Source organism: Pan troglodytes, chromosome 9, assembly GCF_028858775.2.
Source record: "Pan troglodytes isolate AG18354 chromosome 9, NHGRI_mPanTro3-v2.0_pri, whole genome shotgun sequence".
NCBI classification, from domain to species: Eukaryota; Metazoa; Chordata; class Mammalia; order Primates; family Hominidae; genus Pan; species Pan troglodytes.
In genome coordinates this window covers 63,652,185-63,680,047 of record NC_072407.2, presented here as the reverse complement: position 1 = coordinate 63,680,047, position 27,863 = coordinate 63,652,185, and the positions used below count along the sequence as shown (strand labels likewise).

The following is a 27,863-nucleotide window of genomic DNA, read 5'->3' as shown; positions in this document are numbered from 1 at the left end:
TCTCCTCACCCGCGACGAAGTCGAAAACACTGTAGCCACCGCCATTTTCCCCACCTGCACCGGAAACCGGCTGCGCGGGCACTTCCGGGAACTCCTAGCCGCCCGGCCAGCCGACCACGGCAGCCACGGAGGACCTGAGCCGGAAGGTGCGTCCCTGCGCATGCCGGAAGTGGCGGTGCGTGTGACGCCGGCGGCGGGGGGGCGGGACCTGGGGCGGAGAGCGGTTCGCGCGCTTCGGGCCTAGTCCGGACTCGCCGCCGCCGCCGCCATATTCCCGGTAACGGGGGCGCGCGGCCGGGGGCAGGTTGGGCCGGAAGAGGGGTCCGGGCCGGCACTGAGGCGGGAAGGGGGTCGGTTGAGATGGGACGGCCGGAGTCTGCGGGCGGAGGGAGGCGCGGGCCTTTTGAGGGAGGAGGCAGAGCGCGCCGGGCCGGGTTTGTGGGGAGGGAGCGGGGCGGGCCTAGCTGGGGGCGAAGAGTAGGCCTGGGTGGGGGGCAGAGGCGGCTGGAGCTGCTTGACACCTGGGGGCCCTGGCCGGAGCCGCCTTGGGGGCTAGGCAGGTGCGGCGGATAGGGGCTGCGGGCTTCGCCGCGGTCATTCTTCGCAGCGCCGTTCTAGGGCCACTAGGACCCGAGGGTGGGACTTTTCGGTCGCGCCATAGGCAGCTGCGGCGCCGACGCGGCGCTACCCGGGTCGGGCCCGAGGGTGATGGGCAGCGACCCCCGGCGGCCTGGGATAGCGGGGGGCGGCGCGAGGCCGGGGGCGGGGCGGAGCGGGTGGGGCCGAGCTGGGGCCGCCAGGATGCTGCGTCTCTGGAGATGGGAGGTTAGCAATCATTACCCTCCTCCCAGCCCAGGACCCTCGTGCCTTCTAATTCTTGGATTTTTCCGAATCCCGCAGTGGCATCTTCCTTACTTTGCCCATCCTCCGGACTCGCGATCTTCCTTCCGGAGCCATGTCAGAAGGAGTGGACTTGATTGATATATATGCTGACGAGGAGTTCAACCAGGTGAGGGGTCATCAGGAGCTTTGGGATTTTCCTTGATCATCTGAGGAATCATTTTCAGCAAACTGGCAGTGGTTTCAAGCTGTACCAGTCCTAGGCTTGAACACGCCTCTATCCGGTCTAAAATTTTTCTCCTGCAGAAACTTTAAAGACTACACTCCATTCCTCTTTATGTTAATTTGAAGCTCCAGGCTTAATTTTAAAGGCTTTGATTTAAGAGCAAATAAAAAGCAGGTGTAATAGAATGGTGAATCAACCTGTGGAATTTACTCCCCAGGAAGCCAAAGTTGGATGTCAGACTAACCACACTTAAAAATCAAAAGTACATTTGCTACGGTATTCATGAGGACAGTGTTGATACCGGTTCCTTTACATTCTCAACCTGCAGCTGGAGAAGTGTAGTCCCCTCCATCGTGACAGTGCAAAAGCAAAGTAGAAAAGATGACTTTAACATTTAGTTTCAACTCCATTCCAATTAAGTTTTACTTCCTTTTATAAGTAGGTTGACTCCAGTCATGAGAAGTCCACAGGCATTTTGGTATAATAAATTGTATTGGTTACCTTTAGTCTTTCTAGAGGGAATAAAAGAGTAAAGACGTTAGACAAACCAGTTAGAAAACTGATAATAGACTCATGCACATACCCTCAGTTGGATTTGTTTTTATTGTACCAGGGAACATTATACAGAAATTTATCTAGAGCTGGGCAAGGTGGCTCTTGACTGTAATCTCAGCTGCTCTGGAGCCTGAGATGGGAAGATTACTTAAGACCAGAAGTTCAATACTAGCCAGGGCAACATACCAAGACCCAGTCTACAAAAATGTAAAAAAAAAAAAAAACAACGAGATGTGGTGGCTTGTGCCTGTAGTCCCATCTACTCTGGAGAGTGAGGCAAGAGGTACTCCCTGAGCCCAGGAATTCAAAGCTGCAGTGAGCCATGATTGGGCCGCTGCACTCTATCCTGGGCAACAGAACAAGACCCTGACTCTTAAAAACACAAGAAAAATTCTCTCAAAGAAATAATCTTCCATGCAGTTAAGTTTTTCAGTCTTGAGGTCAATTCTCAAGAATGTTCCAAAATTTCTATTGAAAACGTACTAATATCTTGCCTGGGTAATTTTCAGCACCATTCTATGTAAGTAAGCTGGCTCTTCCCATTTGCATCTTCCAGTGGGTACACATAAGGACCTGGTAAGAGCATGTATTGAATGGGTTAGAAAGGGAAAGTTCCCTGGTTTGACCCTGACTTTGATATGAGGCAACAGAAGAGGCAGATACATGCCATTTATTTTTCACTTGGCATAAGTTTACATGAAAATCTATTTTTTGATGTATTATGGTTTTATAACATGGAAATTATAAACCATACACAAAAGCAGAATAATGTAATGACCTTGTATCCATTATACAGCTTCACCAATTATACTTTTTAATGGCAGGTTTCTTGTCTCTGTTGTGGTTAACTGTGGTCCTTTAAATATAGCTGCTGATTGTCTTAAATAGATGAATTTTCCTTTTTTTTTTTTTTTTTTCTTGAGACAGAGTCTCTCTCTGTCACCCAGGCTGGAGTGCAGTGGCGCAATCTCGGCTCACTGCAACCTCTGCCTCCCAGGTTAAAGTGATTCTCCTGCCTCAGCCTCCTGAGTAGCTGGGACTACAGGCATGGGTCACCTCACCTGGCTAATTTTTGTATTTTTAGTAGAGACGGGGTTTCACCATGTTGGCCAGGTTGGTCTCGAACGCCTGACCTTGTGATCCGCCCGCCTTAGCCTCCCAAAGTTGGGATTACAGGCGTGAGCCACCGTGCATGGCGAAAAAATTTTTTAGTTTTAAATAAGTCCAATAATTATGGATAAAAGAGAAAAGTTCTAGATGTTAATTTAGTTACAAAATCATTGTTTTCCTGAGTTTTCCATATTCATTTGAATCAGACTTTTAATACCTTAAAAAAAAAAAAAAAACACAGTCTTGCTGTGTTGCCTAGGCTGGTCTCTCAACTCCTGAGCTCAAGCGATTCTCCCACTTCAGCCTCCCAAACTGTTGGGATTATAGGTGTGAGCCACTCTGCCCAGTTCAGACTTTTTGCAGATTATGTTTTTCCCCCACCAAGATAACAAGAGCGCTCCTTAGTTCTTCTCTTTTTTTTTTTTTTTTTTTGAGACAGAGTCTCTCTTTGTCGCCAGGCTGGAGAGCAGTGGCACCATCTTGGCTCGCTGCAACCTCCTTTTCCCAGGTTCAAATGATTCTCCTGCCTCAGCCTCCCAAGTAGATGGGACTACAGGCGCGCGTACCGCCATGCCCAGCTAATTTTTGTATTTTTAGTAGAGACGGGGTTTCACCATGTTGGCCAGGATGGTCTCAATCTCTTGACCTTGTGATCTGCCCACCTCGGCCTCCCAAAGTGCTGGGATTACAGGCGTGAGCCGCCGTACCCAGCCACCTTTGTTATTAATGAAAAGCTTTTCCCCTTCTAATTTCTTATCTGTGGATTGATAATAGTGCCATTCATTTCACTTTGAGAAATACGCAGAACTCATTGTCCAGTGGTCACTGCTTTGTTAGAGTATAAGTTATTGGCCTCAACAGTTTGTTCTCTGGTCTCCTCAGTTAAAAAGGACTTTTTTATGGGTCTAAGACAGGCTAAAGGTAGTATGTGGACTTTAATAGATACATATATCCAACGGGCAATATTTGACACTAGGCAAGCTGAAGAAAGTGTGAATTTTGAATATCTTATGTTTTGTGGAAGATGAGGGATGAGTGCTTCCCCCACACACACATACCAATTAGTTATTTTTGACAAAGTTAGTGTTAGTGTCATCTGGAAGCTACAGAAATTATTTAAAAAACAAAAAAACAAAAAAACTTTGGCTAGAATTGTTAGAAGCTGGCTTAGTCTGAAGGCACCCAGTACAAATTGTGTTTTAGAATGTTTTAAGAATGTTACTGATTTCGCCCCAAGCTGGCCCATGCACAGGAAGCCCTTCATGTGCACTTTGCTCCTCAAGGAAAATTAATATTTTTCCTAGATGGAACCCTATGGTGCTTATTCCCTGATCTCTTAGAGCATTTGCTGCAAAAGCCTGTTTTTGCCAGAGCTACTTTATTCCTGTAACACAGGGAGTCCTGGGATTCACACTGGCTCTCTTGGGCCAGGGAGAACTCTGGAAAGGTGACTGAGATCAGTTGCTCTGCTGGGAGTTTTGGCTTTTCATACTGAGACAGGCTTTGCACAGTGTGTCCAGTTCTCTTCCTTATGTCCATCAATAAGTATTTATTTATTGAGCTACTTGTGTTTGCTAAGCACTGTGCCAGGACTAGTGAGGTAAAAGGAAAAAAAAGTGGGTCCCTGTACTCAAAACAGATTCCACTCCTGGTGGGTAGGGGTGGTGGACAACGACAATGTACAGTGAAGGACAAGGAGGGTGTGAAGTGGGAACTGTGGAAATGGTCATTATAAAGCCAAAATTTTTGATTAAGCCTTGGTTACAATTAAAAGAAACAATGGTATCAAGTTGGTGGCTCTGAGAAAAATAAATCCTAGGCTAGTTACTTCCCTCAGTGGGATATGAGGAAGAAGAGGGTGGAGGTTAGGAACACTGAGCAGACAAGTGGAGAAGATCTTATTTAAATTGAAAATCACACATGTTCTCTTTTGTTTACAGGGAAGCAGGAAGTTTCATGAGACAGTCACAGTTCTTTCTGTGCCATTAAACACAAAATTCTTTGAGATAGTTATTCAGTATTAAATATATGTTTCATGTTTAATCTCCCTGGAATGAAACTTTGAACATCAGTGCATGTAAAATGTACTTTTCACTTAATTTGTAGAATTTGATTTTACTTTATTACTGCATAAATCCGCTGAGAAAAATCTCTGGCCCTTAACTGTGTTTCTGTCTTACTAGCTGAACAAGTAAAATGAATTGTGATGCTGGGGGATTAAAATCCAAACAATTTGATACCTTGTTTCCTCAGTAGAACCCTCAACAGACCTGCCCTGTGCAGTTCCCACCAGCTTCTTTGAACTGAGGCTCTGTGGCCCAGAGAGACCATTTAAATCTTGTGATAATTTTGTATTCATTAAATCCTTTTGTTTCTAAAAGTGGTAGCCATACCAAGATTCTCCAGGATCTAGTCTATCCTATTCTTAAGGGATCTTAAAACAGTGGATTGGTTGCCTAAGCATATAGTACGAAGGGTTTCCTGGTGATGCATTTGGTCTCTGAGCTGTCCAAATCTGCATGTTAGTCCACTACTCAATTTTCAGTGATCATTTTTACATTACAAATTTTAGACACATATACCTGAATTACAGATACTGCATGGAAGGGAATCTCAGTTTGGTTCCATTTGATTATCCAAGATGATGTGTTTCCTTATTCTGTTTACGTGTCATTTGAAAATCCTTGATTTAAAAAAAAAGAAGGCTGGGTGCAGTGGCTTACGCCTGTAATCCCAGCACTTTGAGAGGCTGAGGTGGGAGGATCACCTGAGGTCCGGAGTTAGAGACCAGCCTGGCCAACATGGTGAAACCCCATCTCTACTAAAAATACAAAAATTAGCTGGGTGTGGTGGTGCACACCTGTAATTCCAGCTGCTCGGGAGGCTGAGGCGGGAGAATCGCTTGAACCCAGGAGGCGGAGGTTGCAGTGAGCCAAGATTGCGCCACTGCACTTCAACCTGGGTGACAAAGTGAGACTCTATCTCAGAAAAAAAGAAGAATCTTGGTGTGAAGTAGTGCTTTCTAAGGATTTGAGCGTTGGATGGGATCAAGTGATGTATATAAATCCTTTCTCTACCTTGAACCACAGGAGTAACTCACCATACCTGGTACATGAATAGAAGAGTGATTTGTCTATAGAGTTGGGATAGTTTGAGACGTAAAAGCTATGAAATATTTTATAGTGATTACTTACACACAAAATGTTTTCCCACTCATTAGCCCTAGCTGACCTCACCTTACTTTATTATCCACCCTGTCCTCTCCAGTGTTAGCTTCTCTCCTCATTCTTTACATGCTGACCTTTTTTATGCACAATCCTTTTTGATGGATTTGACTACATGGAACAAGCTTTCTGTGCTTACTTGCCTCACTAATTTCTTGTTGTTAAGTTGCCCCCTAAAAGTTTACTGTCTCTTGCTATTCTTTTTCTAACGTTTTTACAAGGGTTAAGCCCTCCTGGTGGGTTTCTTAGAGTGTTTTAATATTTGAAATTATTTATATGCTTTAGGAAGTAGAATCCTTCCCCCTTCTCTATCAGAACAACCCAAGATTATTCTCTTAGTGTGCATTTTCTTCCACTGTACTTCAGATAAACTGAAAAACTGAAAGATTGTTTCCAAAGGTTCTTATAATACAAGGACTGGTCTAAGAGTAAATTTTTTAGTGAGTCTTCTTCAGATCACTTCAGAATTAGCAGTTATTGCCGTGATATTGGAGGGAGAAAGTTAAGGGAGCCGCCTGTCTTTAGTTGCCTTGGAGAAACTGTTTCTTCAGGGTACTAGACAAGTTTCCCAACTTAGGTGCCTCCTTTATTCCCTTTTTAAAAGAATAGCAATATGAAACTGCCGTAGCATCCTTAAAACACTCAACTACTTGCTGTCTCTGTCATTTTGGCAGCATTATCTTTAGCATTGTTTGAATGTTTTGTCTAATTCTTGTAATAAAAATAAAATGCTTGTCTAATCCTTAAAAAGATTTCTCTGAGGCTAGGCACGGTGGCTCACGCCTGTAATCCTAGCACTTTGGGAGGCCGAGGTGGGCAGATCACGAGATGAAGGGTTTGAGACCAGCCTGACTAACATGGTGAAACCCCATCTCTACTAAAAATACAAAAATTAGCTGGGCATAGTGGTGTGTGCCTGTAATCCCAGCTACTCAGGAGGCTGAGGCAGGAGAATCACTTGAACCCAAGAGGCAGAGGTTGCAGTGAGCTGAGATGGCGCCACTGCACTCCAGCCTGGGCAATGGAGCAAGACTGTGTCTCAGAAAAAAAAAAAAAAAAAGATTTCTCTGAGGTAATTACATTGTAGAATCCTGAACACTTTTTTTTTTTTTTTTTTTTTTTTTTTTTTGATATGGGGTCTCACTCTGTTGCCCAGGCTGGAATGCAGTGGTCCACTCGTGGCTCACTGCAACCTCAACCTCCCGGGCTCAAGTGATCCTTCTGCCTCTCGAGTAGCTGGGACTATAGATGTGTGCCACCATGCCCAACTAATTTTTGTATTTATTGTAGAGATAGGGTTTCACCATGTTGCCCAGGCTGGTCTGAAACTCTTGGGCTCAAGCAGTTTGCCTGTCTCTGCGTCCTAAAGTGCTGGGATACAAGGCGTGAGCCACTGCACCCAGCCTGTAAAATCCTAAACATTAAGGTCCTGTATCGTAGTAGTAGTTGTTGTAGTTTTAGGGGTTTTGGTATATAGTAAGTAAGATATCACATAGGCAGAATATGTATTTTGCACATTTTCCATAATACATATTCATATTGTAAATGCTTACTGTGTGATACAGTTTATGTTCTTGTCCTGTTTTCTGGCCCTTATATTTTAGAGAACTTTAACTGTTTTTTGTATATCATTGAATATTGGCTGGGCATGGTAGTCACCCCTGTAATCCCGGCACTTTGGGAGGCCGAGGCCAGTGGATCACTTGAGTCCAGGAGTTCCAGACTAGCCTGGGCAACATGGTGAAACCCTGTCTCTACAAAAAAAATTTGAAAATTAGCTGGGCATGGTTGCGCATGTCTGTAGTCCCCAGTTACTTGGGAGACTGAAATGGGAGGATCACGTGAGCCCAGGAGGTTGAAGCTGCAGTGAGTTGTAATTGCGCCACTGCCCTCCAGCCTGGGTGACAAAGTGAGACCCTGTCTCAAAAAAAAAAAAAAAAAAAAAAGTCTCCTAGATACATGTCATGGTAATGCATTGGGTCTGTATGTCATTTAAGAAATAGAACTTAGTAGGGGAAAACCCCTGTTGTTATTCCCTTCCCTTTTATTTATTTTTTATTTTCTCCGATGGAAAGATGGGATTGTGTACAATGAGTTTAGAGCTTTCCTAAATCATTTGTACCAATCAAGGGATTTAAATCAGTAACTCCCAATCTTTTCTGCATTTTTGTACCCACTTTCATGCTTTTCCTCTGCATTCTGTTTCTAAATAAATTTATTATTAAATAGACAAGTGAATTTTATGTAACACTTGATTTTGGAAATAGCATAAGATACTGAAAATAAGTTTTCGTTAGCTTATCTTAGATGTGGTCTTTAGAAGCTGACCTTATTGATAACAGCAGCCCATGCATCTCATTATGCATTCTTTCTTTGCTTGCTTAATCACCCAGTGCTTTTTGATTCTTGCCGTTGGCTAAAGCCAGAAACTTTACAGACTATTAACAGAATCTTGAGGGAAAAAAAAATGTACATAAGCATAATTAAGTGATACAGTTTCAAAAGGAGGTTTTTCTTACTTTGTTTCCTGGGGTAGGACAAGGAAGTTTTGTACATGTTTTACCAAGTATTTAACTGGATTCTAATAAACTAGAGTGAAATAGAATGAACAGAATGAAGTTTGCAGACCTACCTTTGCCAACCCCTCATCTCTTAGGACCCAGAGTTCAACAATACAGATCAGATTGACCTGTATGATGATGTGCTGACAGCCACCTCACAGCCCTCAGATGACAGAAGCAGCAGCACTGAACCACCACCTCCTGTTCGCCAGGAGCCATCTCCCAAGCCCAACAACAAGACCCCTGCAATTCTGTATACCTACAGTGGCCTGCGTAATAGACGAGCTGCCGTCTATGTGGGCAGCTTCTCCTGGGTGAGTGTGGGTAACCAAAAATGCTTATGGGTGGGCTGGAGGGAGAGCACTGGGAGGTGATGGCATTTTCAGAAACCACTGTTGCACTGTTTTGTGCTCTGATGGGGTTGGATTTCTTTTTCCTGGGATCAGGTTGGATTGATCTCTGAAAGAGAACTATCCTGAGGACGTACTGGTGCCGAAGAAAGCAATGATTAAGTGGGTAGTTGCTTTTTCTGCCATCTTGTTACTGCCCCTGACCCTGGGGCTTTATGTCTAGCAGGGTCATCTGAGGGACGAGATTTCAGAGTGAACACCTTGAACTCTTGGTGGTCATTAGATGGTCCTGTGATAATGGTGGGTGATGGGGATTAAAGACCTTGATAACTCTAGTATACTTGGGGTAGGTGGTGACTGTTGTTCTGCAAGTTATTTTGTGATGTTTTGGGGCTGGTGGTGGGGGTGGTTTTTCCAAATTAGGAAGTATATTTACTGTGGGGGAAGTTCTGGCAATGGTCAACTCTAGCCTGACAGATCTATAATTAAAAAATTGCTAGCTGTCAATGTTTGAACTGATGACCAGCCAGCCCAAACGGCAGTCAAAGTTACAATAAGTTTTAATCTTCGTAATCTCTAAAGATGGAGATTGGGGGTGAGTGGGTTTGGAATTCTGTATGGGTGAGGACAATAAGAAAAGTCTGCACTAATTGAAATATTGCCAGGCTTTTGAGTTTCCTCTGGGGGGACTTAGTTGTGACTAGAATCCTGGATTTGGGACATTGGCGGGCGGGGGTGTAGCTCTTGACATCTCTTCCTTTTCCATCTTGCCGGCCCCAGTGGACCACAGACCAGCAGCTGATCCAGGTTATTCGCTCTATAGGAGTCTATGATGTGGTGGAGTTGAAATTTGCAGAGAATCGAGCAAATGGCCAGTCCAAAGGGTGAGGTCTGGGTTTGAGAAGCCCCTTTTAATTTGTAACCATTGGGATAAAAGATCTGTACTATATTTTGGCCCTGGATTTTAATCCCTCCCACCCCTGGCCCAGCTTACTGCCTTGGTTTCGGCAAACTGCCTTAGAAAGGGACCTAGCTGCAGTGTAGTAGAACATCCATCTGTTAAGGGGCGAAGAATACTGATTTTTAATTCCAAAAAAATAAAGATTTAGGCTGTCTCTTTGTTGTTAGTGCTGTATGTGTGTTTAGTTTAGCAAGATGTCCTTTGCTTTATCAATTTTTACTAAAAGTGGAAGAGAATTTCTTTTTTCTTCTCTTGGTTGTCTACAGATTTCATTCATTTTTAATTTTTCTTTCCTAAGGTATGCTGAGGTGGTGGTAGCCTCTGAAAACTCTGTCCACAAATTGTTGGAACTCCTACCAGGGAAAGTTCTTAATGGAGAAAAAGTGGACGTGAGGCCGGCCACCCGGCAGAACCTGTCACAGTTTGAGGCACAGGCTCGGAAACGTGAGTGTGTCCGAGTCCCAAGAGGGGGTACGTGGAGACCATCTGTATGAAGGGGGGGGATGTTTGTGGGTTTGTTTTCTATGGTGTAGGCTTAGCCTACAGTGTGGATGAGTTTGGGGGAGGGTGATGGTGGTTGTGAGTGGTGTCATGGTCGACAAGTAGTCCTCAGAATAGGTCTATATAGAAGAAAGAGCATTGTGCTGGGAGTCAAGTAGGTTCAGGTTGTAGTTTGGTTCTGCCACTGACTCGTGTGACCTTGGCCAAATCACTTTACTACTTAGGGCCTGTTTCCCCATCTGGACTAGTGACATGATGTTTAAAGTTCCATCACCTCTAAATTCTGTGTTTCTGTCTAAAACTTGGCATTAGGTGAATGGGCTTAATTTTTAAGACATGCCTCTCTATAAATTATCAAGAAGCTAGCCACCCTAAAATGTAACTAAAAGGTGCCTATAATCTTTTCATAAACGTTGATTGGAAGGATACTGTAAGGAATCAACCAAGAGGAGTGTTGGAGAATAAGACTTGAACAATATTTCTCCAGCATTGTCCAGGGGAGAGGGTGCTCTTTTGATTACCAAATGTTTTAGTCTGCTTGGCAGGTATATCCCATTAGTAAAGAAAGTTACAGGCCGGGCGTGGTGGCTCACGCCTATAATCCCAGCACTTTGAGAGGCCGAGGTGGGTGGATCGCAAGGTCAAGAGTTTGAGACCAGCCTGGCCAACATGGTGAAACCCCATCTCTACTAAGAATACAAAAATTAGCCGGGTGTGGGTGACACATGCCTGTAATCCCAGCTACACGGGAGACTGAGGCAGGAGAATTGCTTGACCCCGGGAGACGGAGGTTGCAGTGAGCTGAGATCAGACCACTGCACTCCAGCCTGGGCAACAGAGCAAGACTCCATCTTGGGGGGAAAATAAAAAAGTTAGGGGCTGGGCATGGTGGCTCACACCTGTAATCCCAGTGCTTTGGAAGGCTGAGGCGGGCAGATACCTGAGGTCAGGAGTTCGAGACCAGCCTGGGCAACATGGCAAAACCCTGTCTTTACTAAAAATACAAAACTTAACCAGTTATGGTGGCACATGCTTATAATCTCAGCTACTCGGGAGTCTGAGGCAGGTGAATCTCTTGAATCCAGGAGGTGGAGGTTGCAGTGACCTGAGGTTGCACCACTGCCTTCCAGCCTGGGTGACAGAGTGAGACTCTGTCTCAAAAAAAAGAAAAAAGAAAGTTACCTCAGAACTACCTTAGTTTGAGGACAGTTTCCCTAATGTCCATCTTACTCTCTTTATTCTGACTGTACTCACTAAGCCACTTTCTGATGCTAATTTGGTTTCCCAATTAGGGTCTCCTACTAGGAAGAGAATTCGCTGACCAGCCGACACAAGTATTCTGGTCTGCTTGGCAATTACATTTCTCATTGTAAATTAATAAATTGGTGTTATGGTTTATGAATCAGTCTCTTGTGAGTTTGGTTAGCATGAATCAGTCTCCCAGGGCCTAGTCACCCCAGTTGAAGCAAGTTTCTGAACCTGAGAAACCTGAGGACTAGACCTTGGATTTTCCTGACCTCATAAAGTGCAGCCACCCTGCAAGGCCTTCCCTGAGACAGCCAACCACCCTTATTTTCTTTTGCTACAGTGGGAGGAACAGCAAAGTTTCATCACTGATGTTCTGTCACTGCTTAGGTCCAGCTCTCAAAATAGTGCCTTGTATTGATTGGGTGTATCCTCCAGGTAGAAATAGGACCACTTTGCTCTTGCATAGGAACAGCTGTTCTTTTAACTAGATTGACAGCCTAGATAGATTTGGTGTGAACTCTTGTTGTTCCATGTTAGAAAGGACACACTCTTCTTCCTTGACAAGTTGTATTTTCAAGTCCCCTCTGTTTTGGAGTCTTTCTGTAATTCACCCCTGACTTTCCTTAGGTATGTAATTTTACAGCTGTATTGGGGGTAACGTTCTACTTCTACTCAGCTACGTTTCATGTTACTTTTTTTTGCTGAAAAGACTGTGTAACTGAGTGCTGTTTTTCTGCTCTGTCATGCTGATGGACCTGGGCTCTGTTAATTCACTAAGTAAAGCTGGTGGACTTCCTCTGCATAGAAATGGTTGCGTCTTTTGGGACTTGTAGCCGTAGATACAAAACAACCTTTGCAGATGTGACAACAGTAGTAGCTGGGAAAGTGGTTAACTGTCAGATGACACTTGCCTTATACCTTTTTGTTCTTCAGTTTGAGAGAACTCTAGGAAAGAGCCAGTTGCCATGTGTTTGAGACATGAAGAACAAGACAGCACTGGCACTGTTCTGTAAGAGAGAAATCTAGGTGGTTGTCAACATAATTGATTCCACCTTAGGCTTTACTCAGGAGCTGGGATTAACTATCGTATTCTAGTTTAAGGAGCACTCTTTCCTCCACACTTGATGCCAGTGGCATCTTTCTATCTCCAAGACCCCCCCCCAAAGCCATGTGATCTTGTTCTTCTATTGGATTCCACAATAAACAGGCTTAGACTGTTAAACTGGAGAGAAGGAACAAGTTTAACCAAGTGACTTGACAATGTCAGAATCCATGCTTCCAGCTGTTTAAAACATGTTCTGAGCTCCTGTTGTGCACAGCACCATACTAGCATGTGGTGACGGTGTTCCTGTTAGGCTGCCCTGAAGGGTAGAGGATTTTGGCCATTGAAATGTAGCGGGAGTTCCCCAGATTTGAGACATGTTTTGTAGCAAGCTTTTGCTAAGCATCCTTACTGTCAGCTGTGTGCTATCTGCTTGTGCTGTGGGCGGATCTTTTATTGGCGTATCTCCCAATTTTTCTTACCTTTCACTTAACCTCCAGTTGTCTAGTCTTCATGTGTGTCTCTTTCTCACCCTGATTACTAGTTTTAGTATGTAAATAGAAGTGCCATCCAGTTCCTGCCACTCCCTCTCTTCCCTTAAATTCCCTAGCCAACACCCTGTGGCAAAGAGAACATTTTAAGTGTGCAACAGGAAGAGGTTAACTAGTATTAGTTTAAGGAGAGAGGTCCTGAACTCTTCAGGAGATGTGGGGTTTCAAGTCAACTGCAATTCACCTGAACATCAGTGAACACTGTCATTTTCTCGTGGGCTATCAGGATCCTTCTACATTTAAAAATAGAAGATATATATAAGGATAAATTAAATCTGTTCTGAAGCACTTCTGGAGTTCTGGATGGAAAACATTCTTTGACAGGATTTAGGACGATATTGTTTTTTGGATTTAATGTCTTCACTGAGTTGCTTCTGACCTCTGAAGCCAAAAAAAAGGCAGTAGATGATTTTACCTTCTCAGCCTCTTTAGTCACCTTCCTTTGTAGGGTGTCTGATAACTTCTGAAGGATGAACTGGTCCTGTGGGTTTGTGTAAAGCCTGGGCAGTAATGTCAGTTCTGTTTTGCTTCATAGGAATACCTCCACGGGCCCATTCCCGAGATTCTAGTGATTCTGCTGATGGACGGGCCACACCCTCTGAGAACCTTGTACCCTCATCTGCTCGTGTGGATAAGCCCCCCAGTGTGCTGCCCTACTTCAATCGTCCTCCTTCGGCCCTTCCCCTGATGGGTCTGCCCCCACCACCAATTCCACCCCCACCACCTCTCTCCTCAAGCTTTGGGGTCCCTCCTCCTCCTCCTGGTATCCACTACCAGCATCTCATGCCCCCACCTCCTCGATTACCTCCTCATCTTGCTGTACCTCCCCCTGGGGCCATCCCACCTGCCCTTCACCTCAATCCAGCCTTCTTCCCCCCACCAAACGCTACAGTGGGGCCTCCACCAGATACTTACATGAAGGCCTCTGCCCCCTATAACCACCATGGCAGGTAAGGACTATTGTTCCTTTCAGATTTGAGCCAGGGTAAATAAGTGTATTAAGCATTTTATTCTCCCTGAGAAAGTGAGCACTGAATCCTTGTTCTTTCCCTTATGGACATTCTGTTATCATAGCATTGACTCCTGGGAAGTAGTACCATGTCCTTTATACCCCTTTTTAAGGTGCTTAATTAAATTAAATGCGGGAGCAGGTGTTATGAATGCTACAGATGTCTAGCATTGTTGTGTGTTATGCCAAAAGTACCAAAGTGTTGTAGAGTACAGTAAAAATAATAAGGGATGTGAGCAATCAAGGATGGTATTTTCTCTGTACAGCCGAGATTCGGGCCCTCCACCCTCTACAGTGAGTGAAGCCGAATTTGAAGATATCATGAAGCGAAACAGAGCAATTTCCAGCAGTGCCATTTCCAAAGCAGTATCTGGAGCCAGTGCAGGTAACTCAATGCTTACCTTTGCTGCCTTCTCCTTAACCTTTACTTTTTTTTCCTGATTTTGTCATTTCTACTGGCAAAAGTTCAACAAGATAAAGTTGGAGTACTGAAGATATCAAGAGCGGCATACTTTGAAGAGCAATATGTAACCTGATTTCTTGGCCTTGGGGAAGCTCCGGCAGTATTACTTAGCCTGTATCTAGGCCTGCCCTCATGAAAACCAACTTAATGCCTAGAATATAAATAATTAATACCATCTCGATGTAGTGTTTGCTGTAGAGTGAAATTCCTGCCTTGTGGAAATCTCCATCTCAGTGGTTGATCTTTAGATCTAGTGTCTGTGTAGTAGACCCAATACCAGATATAGACCCTGGGTTTTCTTTAGGAATGATGTTTTGACTGGATAATGTGTTTTTTTGTTTGTTTGTTTTGAGAGGGAGTCTTGCCCTGTCGCCCAGGCTGGAGTGCAGTGGTGCAATCTTGGCTCACTACAGCCTCCACCTCCTGGTTTCAAGCAATTCTCCTGTCTCAGCCTCCCAAGTAGCTGGGATTACAGGCACTTGCCACCACGCCCGGCTAATTTTTGTATTTTTTTGTAGAGACAGGGTTTCATCATATTGGCCAGGATGGTCTTGAACTCCTGACCACAAGTGATCCGCCTGTCTCGGCCTCCCAAAGTGCTGGGATTACAGGTGTGAGCCACCACGTCCAGCCTAGATAATGGTTTGCTATGAAATCTGATTACATTTGGGAGTCTAAGCAGAGCTGGTAGGTAGCCTATCCTAAAAAGAGGCAAGTCTGTAGATGTCATCCCTAGGCATGTTATGCCCTTACAGCTAACTTTTGCCCTGCTCTCATTATTAAGTGGGTAGAACCAGCAGCCATGATTCTGAAAGCCCTGAGCATAAGATCTTTAGTTTCTAAAAGAAGAGGCTACAGGAAGTTTCAGAGTTCTGGTCCAGTTTTCACATCGTGACATTAGCCATATTCACTTCCTTCCTGTGAGTTTCCTACATGAATGTAAATGTCTGTAGATTATCAGATCTCCTAAGAAATAAGTTAGCCCTAAATATTATCATCTGCTTTCCATCAGTTTTCATCTTTGCATCATCTTGCCAAACTTGAATCCACAGAGAAGGTTAAAGACAGAAAGTACATATGTTCCCTTCATTTTTTTCCCACCAGAAAAATCTACATTGACATCTAAATTAATCTTTTTTAGGCCAGGTGCAGTGGCTCATGCCTGTAGTCCCAGCACTTTGGGAGGCCAAGGCCGGTAAATCACTTGAGGTCAGGAGTTTGAGACCAGCCTGGCCAGCATGGCAAAACCCCATCTCTACTAATAATACAAAAATAAGCCAGGCATGGTGGCACATGCCTGTAGACCCAGCTACTTGGGAGGCTGAGGCACGAGAATTGAGAATTGCTTGAACCCAGGGCGTGGAGGTTGTGGTGAGCCAAGATTGTGCCACTGCACTCCAGCCTGGGTAACAGAGTGAAACTGTGTCTCGAAAAAAAAAAAAATTATTCTTTTTAAATTAAAAAGTAATATATACCCATGGGTTATATGGGTTAAATACACAGAACAGTATAAAGAAAGTACTCATTGTTCCTTCTTCCTCATCAACCCTTTCACACTAAGATGATCAGTAACTGAATCTTGATCTCCTGTTGTTCTCATTCCAGTCATTCAAACCACAAATACTTATTGAAGGTACTACAAAAACAGGCAAAAATTCCCTGCCAGGATGGAGCTGATGTCTTCATATTCTTGTGCCTCCACTGGACAGTTTTTCCATAGTTTCTGTTCTTGTTGCCTTGCACAGAGGAAGCTGCCAGGCTTCATTTTCACTGGACCCCTGCCTGAATTCATATTTTCTTTGTATTAACTTTTGTCCTTAATGCTCTTGACTTAGCTTGGAAAAGCAAAGTGTAGGTACCCGCCCCATGACCACTATCCCTGAGCCAGGCGTTGCTCAGAGTTGGGAAATGAAAGGCCTAGTTTTTTATGACAGCATAAATTTTTTTTTTTTTTTTTTGAGACGAAGTCTGGCTCTATTGCCCAAGCTGGAGTAGTGCAGTGGTCTGATCCCGACTCACTGCAACCTCTCCCTCCCAGATTTAAGCAATTCTCCTGCCTCAGCCCCCCAAATAACTGGCATTACAGGTGCATGCCACACTGCCTAGCTAGTTTTTGTATTTTTAGTAGAGACCGGGTTTCACCATTTTGGCCAGGCTGGTCTCGAACTCTGGCCTCAAGTGATCCGCCCACCTCGGCCTCCCAAAGTGCTGGGATTACAAGTGTGAGCCACTGCATCCAGCCATAATTTTTTTAATGTATACATATACTACGCATACATGTTTTATGTAAATAACATATATACACACACATACATCTGATGGTAGGTTAAAAATAATTTGTAGAAATACACATTATTTAGAAAGTCTCATGAGGTACAGTGGCTCATACCTATAATCCCAGCACTTTAGGTTTAGGAGGCCCAGGCAAGAGGATCACTTGAGGCCAGGAATTCAAGACCAGCCTGGTCAACATAGTGAGACCCCATCTCTACAAAAAATTTTTGAAAAATAAGCCAGGTGAAGTGGCATGCAGGAGGATGGCTTGAGCCCAGGAGTTCAAGGATGCAGTGAGCTGTGATCATACCACTGCACTTCAGCCTGGATGATAAAACAAGACCCGTCTCAAAAACAAAATAGTCCTCTATACAAGGACCATCAACCAATAAGACCACCTTTTATAGTTTATATTCCTCCAGAATTTTTTCTGTGCATATGACACTTTATATAATTTTTATTGTTTTTACAAAAACAGGATATGGTTTTGAAACTTGCTTGTTTCAATTAGTATATTCTGGACACCTATTATATCAACATATAACATAACATTTATTGATCCTTACTGTGTGCCTGGCACTGTGCTAAGGGCTTTACATTGATTACTTTGTTTACATACAGGTTTACCTCCTGCTTTTTTAATTGTTAATATTACATTAATAATGTAATATTCTGTAGAACCAATGTTCCTTTATATAGCCAGACCCTATTGAAGATAATATAACAAACAACACTGGCCGGGCGCAGTGGCTCATGCCTGTAATCCCAGCACTTTGGGAGGCCAAGGCGGGCGGATCACAAGGTCAGGAGATCAAGACCATCCTGGCTAACACGGTGAAACCCCGTCTCTACTAATAATAGAAAACATTAGCTGGGTGTGGTGGCAGGCGCCTGTAGTCCCAGCTACTCAGGAGGCTGAGGCAGGAGGATGGCGTGAACCTGGGAGGCGGAGCTTGCAGTGAGCCGAGATCGCGGCCACTGCACTCCAGCCTGGGCAACAGAGTGAGACTCTGTCTCAAAAAAAAACAAAAAAAAACCACTAAAACACTGTTAAACATACACACTTGTGAACAGAAGTAGAAAATTTTTAATAGAATTGCTGGCTCAAAAAATATGCACATTGTTTATTTTAATAGATGTCAAATAGCACCTGGACAACAGTGTGTCAGTTTGTTCATCTGACAACATCTGTTAGATTCCGAACTGCTGGAATATAGGTGTCATCCAGTTTTACACTTGCAACATCTGCCTTGTCTCTTTTACCGCGGTTGTTTGGGACGGCTAGCTACTCTTGGTTTGTGTCTGCCTGAGTTCTCCTTTTGGTCCAGTTAGTTTACCATCTCTCCTCACCCTTAGCCTTTCTCCTTCATCCTTTATCAGGGGATTACAGTGACGCAATTGAGACGCTGCTCACAGCCATTGCGGTTATCAAACAGTCCCGGGTTGCCAATGATGAGCGTTGCCGTGTCCTCATCTCCTCTCTTAAGGACTGTCTTCATGGCATTGAAGCCAAGTCCTACAGTGTGGGTGCCAGTGGGAGCTCTTCCAGGTGAGTTGGTGATTGTGTCCTCACCTACCAGCCCCAAGCAGCACTCTTCCAGGGATAGGGAGTGGGGACAAATGGAGCCCAGGGAATCTGGGAAAGACCTGGCTGAAAGTCTGGACGTTAGCCTTCATGTCTTTTTGGGGAAGAAACTAATCAGATGCTTTCATTAATAAGTGTTGTAACATCTGGAATCTGGTGGGTGAGGCAGTGGGCTCATGTAGGAAAAAATACAGACAGGTATTTTTAAGAACATGGGCTTTGGAGCCCTACAAGCTTGGATTGGAATCCCAGTTCTGCTGCTAACTATCTGTATGACCTTCTTGTGTATGGAAGTTAGTCAACTTTCCAAGCCTTATTTTTCTCATTTTCTAAAAAAGGGACACTGATAGTATTTATCTTACAGACCTGTTGTAAAGATTAGGTCAGATAATCCATACAAAATTATTAGCACTACACCTGATAAATTAGTTCTCAACAGATAAATTTACCGTTAATCATCTTCCCAAAAAAGAGTAGTCCTCAAAGAGCTAAAATCCTCAGACAGCAGGCCCATGATAGAGTAATAGAGGAATAGTTTAGGCAAATATCGGAAGACACCAAAACACCACATTCTTGGAAAGAAAGTGGTAGGCCTTCTGAGTGAGGCTGAAGGATCTTTCTAACAGGAAAAGACATCGGTCCCGGGAAAGGTCACCTAGCCGGTCCCGGGAGAGCAGCAGGAGGCACCGGGATCTGCTTCATAATGAAGATCGGCATGATGATTATTTCCAAGAAAGGAACCGGGAGCATGAGAGACACCGGGATAGAGAACGGGACCGGCACCACTGAGAAAGGTGGGGAGAAGCCCCGTTCCTGACTGCTGGGGGATTTTTTATTAAAAAAAGATTTATAGTGAAGAATTCTCTTTAAAGCAAAAGTAAATGCAGCAAGGATAGGGGGAACTTCTGATTTACATAACTGGAATTTCAGGGCAGATGTTCTGCACATTTATGGGGAGTCTTACCCTGAGATTCAGCTGTTTGTGCTTGTTTCTTGACTGCCTTAACCTGGTATCTGAGTGAGAGTATGGTGTCTGCATTCGGGTACCAATTTGAATCCCAGTTTCTCCACTAATAATTGGCCATATTACTTTCTGTTCCACAGTTTCTTCATTTGTAAATGAAGATAATAAAAGCAACTGTCCCAGTGACTTGCTAAGTTTTAGTGAGAGAGTCCATGTAGACCATTTAGCACTCATGGTACCTGTCACATAGTAAGTTCTCAATAATTAATAGCCATTGTTATTATCATTATGAACTTTCAATTTAAATTAGGAAAATTGACTAAGAATAGTAAAGCCATTGCCACTTAGTTTTCAAGCTGCAACATTAATGATTTTAAGAATTAGGCTCGGCATGATGGCTCACACCTATGATCCCAGCACTTTGGGAGGCCAAGATGGGAGGATTGTTTGAGCCAGGAGTTCGAGACCAGCCTGGGCAACATAGGGAGACCCTGTCTCTACAAAAAATACAAAAATTAGCCAAGTGTGGTGGTCCCAGCTACTTAGGAGGTGGAGGTGGGAGGGTTGCTTGAGCCTAGGAGGTCGAGGCTGCAGTGATCTGTGATTGCACCACTGCACTCTGGCCTGAGCGACAGTGAGACCTTGTCTGAAAAAAGGTAGGGAGGAGGGGCGGGTGGGTGCCTCATGCCTGTAATCCCATCACTTCAGTAATTTTGGAGGCAGAGGCTAGAGGATCACTTAAGCAGGAGTTTGAGACCAGCCTGAGCAACATAGTGAAACCCTATCTTTTTTTTTTGAGACAGAGCCTCACTTTGCCGCCCACGCTGGAGTATAGTGGCATGATCTCAGCTCACTGCAACCCCCACTTCCCGGGTTCAAGCTATTCTGCCTCAGCCTCCCCAGCAGCTGGGGCTACAGGCGCGCATCACCACGCCCGCTAATTTTTCTGTTTTTAGTAGAGGCGGGGCTTTACCATACTGGCCAGGTTGGCCTTGAACTCCTGACTTCGTGATCAGCCCACCTTGGCCTCCCAAAGTGCTAGGATTACAGGTGTGAGCCACCATGCCCGGCCGAGACCCCATCTCTTTAAAAAAAAAAAAAAAACAGTTTATTTAAAAGATTTTGAAAATTAATATGCTTTAGTCAGAGAGGAGAAAGCTGATCTGAAAAATTATCTTTAACAGGTTTAGAGGCTTTGTGGTGGATAATTAACTTCAACGGAAGGGTTTTTTGCTTTTGGAAAAGACTTAGTGACCAGGTTGTTTATTTTGTTGTTGTGTTTTTTGTTTTGTTTTGTTTTGAGACAGAGTCTCACTCTTGCCCAGGCTGGAGTGCAGTGGCGCAATCTCGGCTCACTGCAAACTCCGCCTCCCGGGTTCAAGCAGTTCTCTGCCTCAGCCTCCCGAGTAGCTGGGATTACAAGCGCCCACCACCACGCCCGGCTAATTTTTGTATTTTCAGTAGAGACGGGGTTTCATCATCTCGGCCAGGCTGGTCTTGAACTCCTGACCTTGTGATCCACCTGACTCGGCCTCCCAAAGTGCTGGGATTACAGGCGTGAGCCACCGCACCCGGCTGTTTTATTTGTTTGTTTTGTTTTGTTTTTGTTTTTGTTTTTTTAATAGACACAATGTCTCACTCTGTCACCCAGGCTGGAGTGCACTGTCATGAGGCACCATCATGGCTCTGTAACATCAACCTCCTGGGCTCAGGTGATCCTCCTGCCTCAGCCTCCTGAGGGCTAATTTTAAAATTTTTTGTAGTCTTGCTTTGTTGCCCAGGCTGGTCTTGAACTCCTGGCCTCAAGTGATCCCCCTGCCTCAGCCTCCCAATGTGCTGTGGGATTATGGGCATGAAGCCGCTGCGACTGGCTGTAATTTTCTTTTGAAGCAAAATGAAAGCAGGAAGGTTGGGAGAAAAACTCTTAAGTAATGGAGAAGTTCAGTTAAGATTGGTTGGATCCAGGGGCTCTGGCTGTGTCATCCAGACTTTATCTGCATCTCTCAGCTCTGCTTTTCTCTGTTGCTTTCATTCTTAGACAGGCTCCATATTGGTAGGGAGTCAGAGGGGGTGCTGTGTCTTTAGGTTGCATCCTACCAGCTTAGCAATCCCAACTGAAGGAAAACTTCTGGAAAGATTGTTTCTAGTATATAAGCATATAGGAGCAGGTGTTGTCTCTGCTTCTATGGAAATCTTTAAAATAGGCCAGAGTGGCTAGGGGTCTGTCTGTAGTTCTTGGAGGCTACTGCGTGACCCAGGTAACTTCAGGGTCCTTTCTTAATTTTGTGGTTGCAGATTTATAAGTCTCTAGGACTTCCCATTTCTCTCTCTCACATCAAGTACATTAGGAAGATGTCCTTGGCCGGGCATGGTGGCTCACACCTGAAATCCCAGCACTTTGGGAGGCCAAGGCGGGTGGATCACGAGGTCAGGAGATTGAGACCGTCCTGGCTAACATGGTGAAACCCCGTCTCTATCCCGACTGAGACCATCCTGGCTAACACGGTGAAACCCCATCTCCTAAAAATACACACAAAAAAATTAGCCGGGCGTGGTGGCAGGTGCCTGTAGTCCCAGCTACTCAGGAGGCCGAGGCAGGAGAATGGCATGAACCCGGGAGGCAGAGCTTGCAGTGAGCCGAGATCGCGCCACTGTACTCCAGCCTGGGCGACAGAGTGAGACTCTGTCTCAAAAAAAAAAAAAAAAAAAAAAAAAAGATGTCCTTGATTATTTGCCTGCTTGATCTAAAGTAATGGTAATTGAAAAGTCAGGTGAGGGGAAAGAATAGTAGTTCTGTTTGGTGTCTTTGGGATGGCGATATCTGGATGAAGAAGGACAAAGAAACTCTCACCACCTGTGAACCCCTATAGTTCATGAGCAGTAGCTGGAATGTAAATAGTTGGAAAATTAGCAGTATTTTGCCTAGTGACAACCTACTAAAAACCAAAATACTCCTTTTAGGTTTGGCTACTGCCCTCTATCTTGTTCTTTGGCCATTAGCTTAAAAAGATTTATAGCCAGGAATTGTTTTTATCTTCTCCCAAACAAGTAAGTGGAAAGATGAAAAATTACTAATATTTTTTGTCTCTGTTCTCTGTTGTTAGCCACTCATTTATTCCACAAAATCCTAGAGTGCTTAACATCATTGAAATCTAGGTTAACTCATGTAGAATCAACAGTTAGGCTGTGGGCTCCAGGTACTTCTTTCTAGATTTTGCAACAGGTTGAGTTTGGGGAGATGCCCATGTATCCTCTGGAAAAGCAGACGCTATTGTAGATGGAGACCACAAACAACTTTGGCCTAATTCAGTCTCAGGTGGGCATGAGGGCAGGCATTAGAGTTGGTCTTGGTCCAGTCCTAACTCCCTTTTCTTGTTTGAGTCTGCACAGTTGCTAGTGTTACTTGTGGGTTGAAAAGCACATGTAGGCTACAGTGTATGTCTTTTGGAGCTGACTGGGATAAGAGTGACCAGGAAGGTGATGATTGACCTGTGCAGAGCATGCACTGTCATCTTTGGGGCTGCATTCAGTTTAGTAGTTAGAACATAAATGCATGTCACCATTCCTGATGGCTTTGCTTCTGACAGCCTTATGACAGGGAAATTACCAGCGAGATCCACTGATCCAGCAGTAGTTTGAGGATTAAACATCTCAACCTGAGTCTTTAGCTGTCACTTTGCATTATTTCTTCCACTTATAAAATGGGGCCAGGCACAGTGGCTCATGCCTGTAACTTCAACACTTTGGGAGGCCGAGAGGGGCAGATCGCTTGAGCTCAGGGACCAGCCTGAGGAACATGGCAAAACACTCGTCTCTACCAGAGATACAAAACTAGCTGGGCATGGTGATGTGCTCCTGTAGTCCCAGCTACTTGGGGGTGCTGAGGCAGGAGGAGTCCCAGCTACTTGGGGGCACTTAGGTGGGAGGATCACTTGAGCCCGGGAGATAGAGGCTGCAGTGAGCCATGTTTGTGCCACTGCACTCCAGCCTGGGCAATAGAGCAAGACCCTGTCTCAAAAAAAATAGTAATAAAAATAAAATAAGATGAGACTATTTCTCCCATTATGAGGATAACTCTCTTTTGGTAACTTTGAAAATGCTGTAACAATATTGCCTAGAAAACAGTCATTTGACTTGTGTAGGCCCATGACAAGATGGGAAAAATTAACTCTGAGGCAGGTTTTCTACTTCCTCACTTTTCCTGGTCACCCGTTTGATATAGTGGTTATTGCATCTGAATAATAGTCTGAAAGAACTGAATCAGGCACCCCAAGAATGTCAATTTCTTACATTCTCACCCTAAGGACTCTTAATTCCATCTGTAGTGACCAAGTTATGGCTTAGGAAGTTTCATGTTGGGAAGATGGTACATGGTCCTCATTTATAGCAACCTTTTAGTTAGAAATGAATCATATTTATATTCTATGATGACAGGTGTTCCCTGAGAGTGAAAGGTACATTTTGTCCAGAGGCAGCAATAGAACAGTAGCCTTCTTTGTCCATCTTTTCTCGGCGTAAGACCCAGTTCTGGGGCCTGAAGGCTAATTGGCCCACTTGAAGGAATCTCTGATTTCTGCCTGCATTCCAACATTGGCACCAAAATGTAGCCATGGAGATTTAAGAATTCAGTGCTGTGGCTTGCTTCTCTTGGTGTACAAGTTATCCTCTGCAACCTGTGTCTTCAACTTTTTGTAGTTCTCAACTATGTCAGTTATCTCATTATTTTAGGACATTATCCTACTTGAAATATAGTCATTCTCACATCATTCCTGTCCTCGTTATCCATTGAAAACTGAGCTTTCTCTTCAATTTGGATCGAATTCAAAGATTCAGAAGCCCTAATGGTATGTAATTGAGTGCACTGAGGGCTTCAGTTTTCCCTTAGAGAAAATGGGACAAATACCAGCCTGCATAGGTGTTTAGACAGGCCAGGAAGGCTTAGGCCATATAGATTCTGAGGACCCAAGCTGAAAATAGTGTCATTTTGGTGTGTACAAGGATCAGGGAGGATGTAGATGTCTCCTCTAGGTTTTATAAGGCCACTTTACAGAAGTAGTTATATAAAAGGTAAACATTTGTGCGTAGGCTGTGTTGCCAGTTTGGGCATTAGGAGAAATTCTAATTCCTCATTTTCCCTTTGGCTATTAATTCTGTTTAATATGCTCAGACTGACCATACCACCACCCGCAGATGGGTATTGCAGCATTGGAACAGGTGCTGAGTATAGTAGGAACTTTGTTTGGTGGCCATGTGACAGGTGGCTTAATAGACCCTTTTGGGTAAAACTTCTTAACTGCATTTAGGTTTCTTCCATGCTCTGCTTTCTGTTCTGGCCTGGCCACGTGACTCCTGCTTAGTGTTAGTATGTTTCCTGGTTCCTCACCTATGGCTGTCATGCGAGGAAAGACTTAAAATCTCGAGTTTTAGTACACTTGGAAAACCTCTGGGGCTGTGTTTGTGTACACACATACTCATAAAGGCACTTTTAGCCAGGACTCCTTTAAAAAGAAAAAAGAAGGATTTAAGAGTTTCCTGTGTATGTGCATCCTGCCTGCTAGGGCCTCTTGGGTGTTTGGGGATTAATGGATTTGGTTGTGTACATACTTGTTTTCTTACCACTAAACCTCCCATTTCCAGATTTTTCCCCCTTCCCCTTAAGGTAAGCTATGACTTGCACAGAATAGACTTCTTAACCCATATTTAAACTCACCTTATTCCCTTTTAGCAACTTTTCTTGAAATATGTCACAGTTTCCATACTTTTGCAGCCAAAGTCTCCTTTTCAGTCGAACGTTCAGAGACCTCATTTTGTTCTGTTTTTTCACCAAATCTTTATAGTGGATGTCACTGCTTTTTTTCTCTCTACTCACTGTAGCTTCTCCTCCAGCCATTCCTCACCACTTCTAGTGTCAGACAGTCCTGCTTTGTTTTCCCAGACTTGCATTCTCTGTCTGCATTCCTTACTTCTTATGTTGTAGCGTTAGAATATGTGTGTTTTATATAAGCCCCTGTCATTCAGAAAGTAACCTCTAACTTGTGTTTTCTTTCTTTTCTTCTGATGTTCTCATTGCAGGAGTCTGGTTGGAAGCAAATGTTTTTTTAATGGACTTGCATCTCCTCACCTTGATCAGGACTAAAGGACGGAGGCCGCCCCACCCCCTTCCCTTTCCTCCAAACCCCTAACTCCCTCCAGACACCCAGGGAATACCCTCTGCCCCACAGGATTGAAGACTGCTTGGCAGCCCTCCCAATCCCACACCTCCTGTTTGCCAGGGGAAAGAACCTAAAGACTTCGTGTGATTGGGAGGGGTGGCAGACAGGAAGAAAAGAACATGTCCAGGCCCCTGGTCTCCATAGAGAATGGTGCTTTGTCCAAGAAAACGTATGAGTTTCTGATTCTCCGGGAGCAGTTCAATGGTGAGGTTGATGGGAAGACTTCCTTCCCAAAGAAAATAGATCCTCCATGCAGGATCTAGGAGAGTGACTGGGTGTGCCAAAATATGCCCAGGGTCCTGCCCTCAGCACTAGATTTAATGGGGCCAAGAGGGTCCAAACCCCTTGCTAACATACCACTTCTTTGTTTAACTCCTTTACCTTTCCAGCCCTTTGAGGAGGGACCATGAGAACAGAAATTACCTTATGAAAAGCTACTTCTGTTCCTGCTTTCCCTCTCACGTATTGACGGTTTATTTCTTTGACCTCCCAGAGGGCTGAACTCTTTCAACTCTGCGCTGCCCAGCCTTCTCAGTGGACTTGCCCCTCCTAAGCAGAGAAGGCCTATGAGGTTGCTTGCTGCTGGGAAGCCTGGCAGAGCCAATTACCACCCTCTGCTGCTTAGTGCTTGGGTACCTCTTGCAATAACCAGCTCTTAGTTGTTCCCTTTCCCTGGGGCTTTTCCATTTAACACATGGAGCCCTTCCCCCAGAAGGCTACTTCCTTGTTTTAGAGGAAGGTACTGCCCATTGGGAGATGGGGACATTGGGACCTCAGCAATGAAGAACCCTTGTGAAGTAACCAGGAGGAATGGGGAAAGAAGCAAGTTGGGCAGGATATGGCCTACTTCCATAGGCTTTTCTTTTTTCAGGTTTGATGTAAGCATGGGCTTACATCCCCCAGGTACATACTTTTACTTATTGTGGGATAACCTGGCACTAGTAGGCAGGTAAAGTCACAAATTTGGTGTCTTTTCACCTTTTGACTGTTGACTTAATAGCTCCTCTCACTCTGCCTGGAGATACTTCTGCCTCAGATGAGGAGCCAGAAGAAACAGAGCCCGACTTGAATGAACTCAGCTCAGAGTTCTAAGGACCAGCATTCTGGGGGCCATTTTCTCTACAGGCAAATGGAATTGCTTTTCCATAACATCCAAATTGTAATGTGGTTGCTGCTGAAGGAGGAGGCAGCAGCGAGGTCCTGCGGTACCCATGGGGTGATGCTACTTCTGCATGCATCTACAGGGCATCTGACACCTAACATGAGACGTGGCATGTGAGATGAGACTTGGCATGTGAGACATAGGGTCACTAGAGACCCTTCTGGGTCAGAGGAGAGAGACTGAATTGGACTAAACCCTTCCTCTGTTCCCAGCACGTTTCTCATATAGCCCTCAGTCACTGAGGGAGTCCCCTGCAGGATTGGAGAGGCACATTCCCTTGGGACAGAGGCTACAGGTTGGAGCTTTTTTCCCCCTGTCCCCCAACCCCATCCCCACCTCCACTTCAGAACATGGCACCCCACCCAACTGGCCAAGTGTTAAGTGATGTGCTTATTGAGAGCAACTCCGGGTGTCTTTTAAAATGTAGAGAAAAGGTGACAGTTTAAGGAAAAATATATATAGAATACCAGAAATGCCGTTTACCCGGAGAATTTTTTTCTCCCCATTTGTTTTGTTTTTACTCAATGACACCATTTTTAGTTTTATTTCCTGATAGCAAAAGGAAAAAAAACACCCATCCCTCAAAAAGGCCAAGGTCCCGTCCCCCTGTTGTCGGTGATTTGTTTGTCTTTCTGATAGGTTGAAAATTGTGTAATAAACTTGATGACGCTGTCAATCTTTTATACTGCATTGTATTTTTTTCCTTTTGTAACAAAATATTTTTAAATAATAAATGGGGTGTGAGCTGTTTTATGGATTCTGCATTGAATAGATTTGTTGAGGTGTCTGGGGCATGGGCATGGGCTGATGTAGACACTCGAATGATGGTGAAATGCCAAGTTCTTAGCTAGGATTGCATGTCAGGCAGTGATACATGGCTTTAGTTGACTGTGGAAAGCCTCCTAAGAGACCTCTAATGCAAACCTTTGGAGTCATCCCTTAAGGTTTAGCTTTTTTCCTTGGCCATCTAAACAGCTGGTTAAAGAAAACTTCTAAGTTATCCTTTACCCTTCAAGATTCCTAAG

General features: G+C 44.4%; 2 protein-coding genes across 24 annotated transcripts in view; one reads left to right on the top strand and one right to left on the bottom strand.

Moving 5' to 3' along the window:
- The window catches only part of SDHAF2 (succinate dehydrogenase complex assembly factor 2), a 38,980-nt gene extending 38,801 nt beyond the window's left edge, over positions 1-179 (bottom strand). Inside the window, exon 1 of one of the 4 annotated variants that reach the window (XM_016919812.3) lies at positions 10-179. Coding sequence is in view for 2 of the 4 variants with exons in the window: in XM_016919810.4 (XP_016775299.2) it covers positions 10-45 (36 nt within the window). In the remaining 2 variants the exon portion in view is untranslated. The remainder of the gene's footprint in view (positions 1-9) is intronic. The other 3 variants (XM_016919810.4, XM_054661110.2, NM_001251854.1) reach the window with 3 other exon arrangements.
- CPSF7 (cleavage and polyadenylation specific factor 7) lies at positions 180-27,514 on the top strand. 20 transcript variants are annotated; one of them, XM_063784127.1, is made up of 11 exons: positions 190-277; positions 901-1,009; positions 8,612-8,830; positions 9,090-9,166; positions 9,647-9,750; positions 10,126-10,271; positions 13,705-14,119; positions 14,445-14,563; positions 18,296-18,464; positions 19,127-19,294; positions 25,537-27,514. In XM_063784127.1, the coding sequence occupies exons 4-10, from the start codon at positions 9,164-9,166 to the stop codon at positions 19,287-19,289; spliced, it is 1,119 nt and encodes a 372-aa protein (XP_063640197.1). In that variant the 5' UTR covers positions 190-277; positions 901-1,009; positions 8,612-8,830; positions 9,090-9,163; the 3' UTR covers positions 19,290-19,294; positions 25,537-27,514. The 20 variants fall into 20 exon arrangements, with proteins under 20 accessions (XP_063640203.1, XP_063640200.1, XP_003313120.1 ...); XM_063784124.1 differs by having other exon boundaries at positions 10,126-10,298; XM_063784125.1 differs by having other exon boundaries at positions 248-304; positions 10,126-10,298.
- The last annotated feature ends 349 nt before the right edge of the window (positions 27,515-27,863 follow it).

Excerpts from the sequence above, each read along its gene's own strand:
- CPSF7 (XM_003313073.6), top strand. The coding sequence starts at position 361 with ATGGGACGGCCGGAGTCTGCGGGCGGAGGGAGGCGCGGGCCTTTTGAG. Across the intron at positions 9,751-10,125 it reads GCAAATGGCCAGTCCAAAGG|GTATGCTGAGGTGGTGGTAG; the intron begins GTGAGGTCTGGG and ends TTCTTTCCTAAG. Across the intron at positions 14,564-18,295 it reads AGTATCTGGAGCCAGTGCAG|GGGATTACAGTGACGCAATT; the intron begins GTAACTCAATGC and ends ATCCTTTATCAG.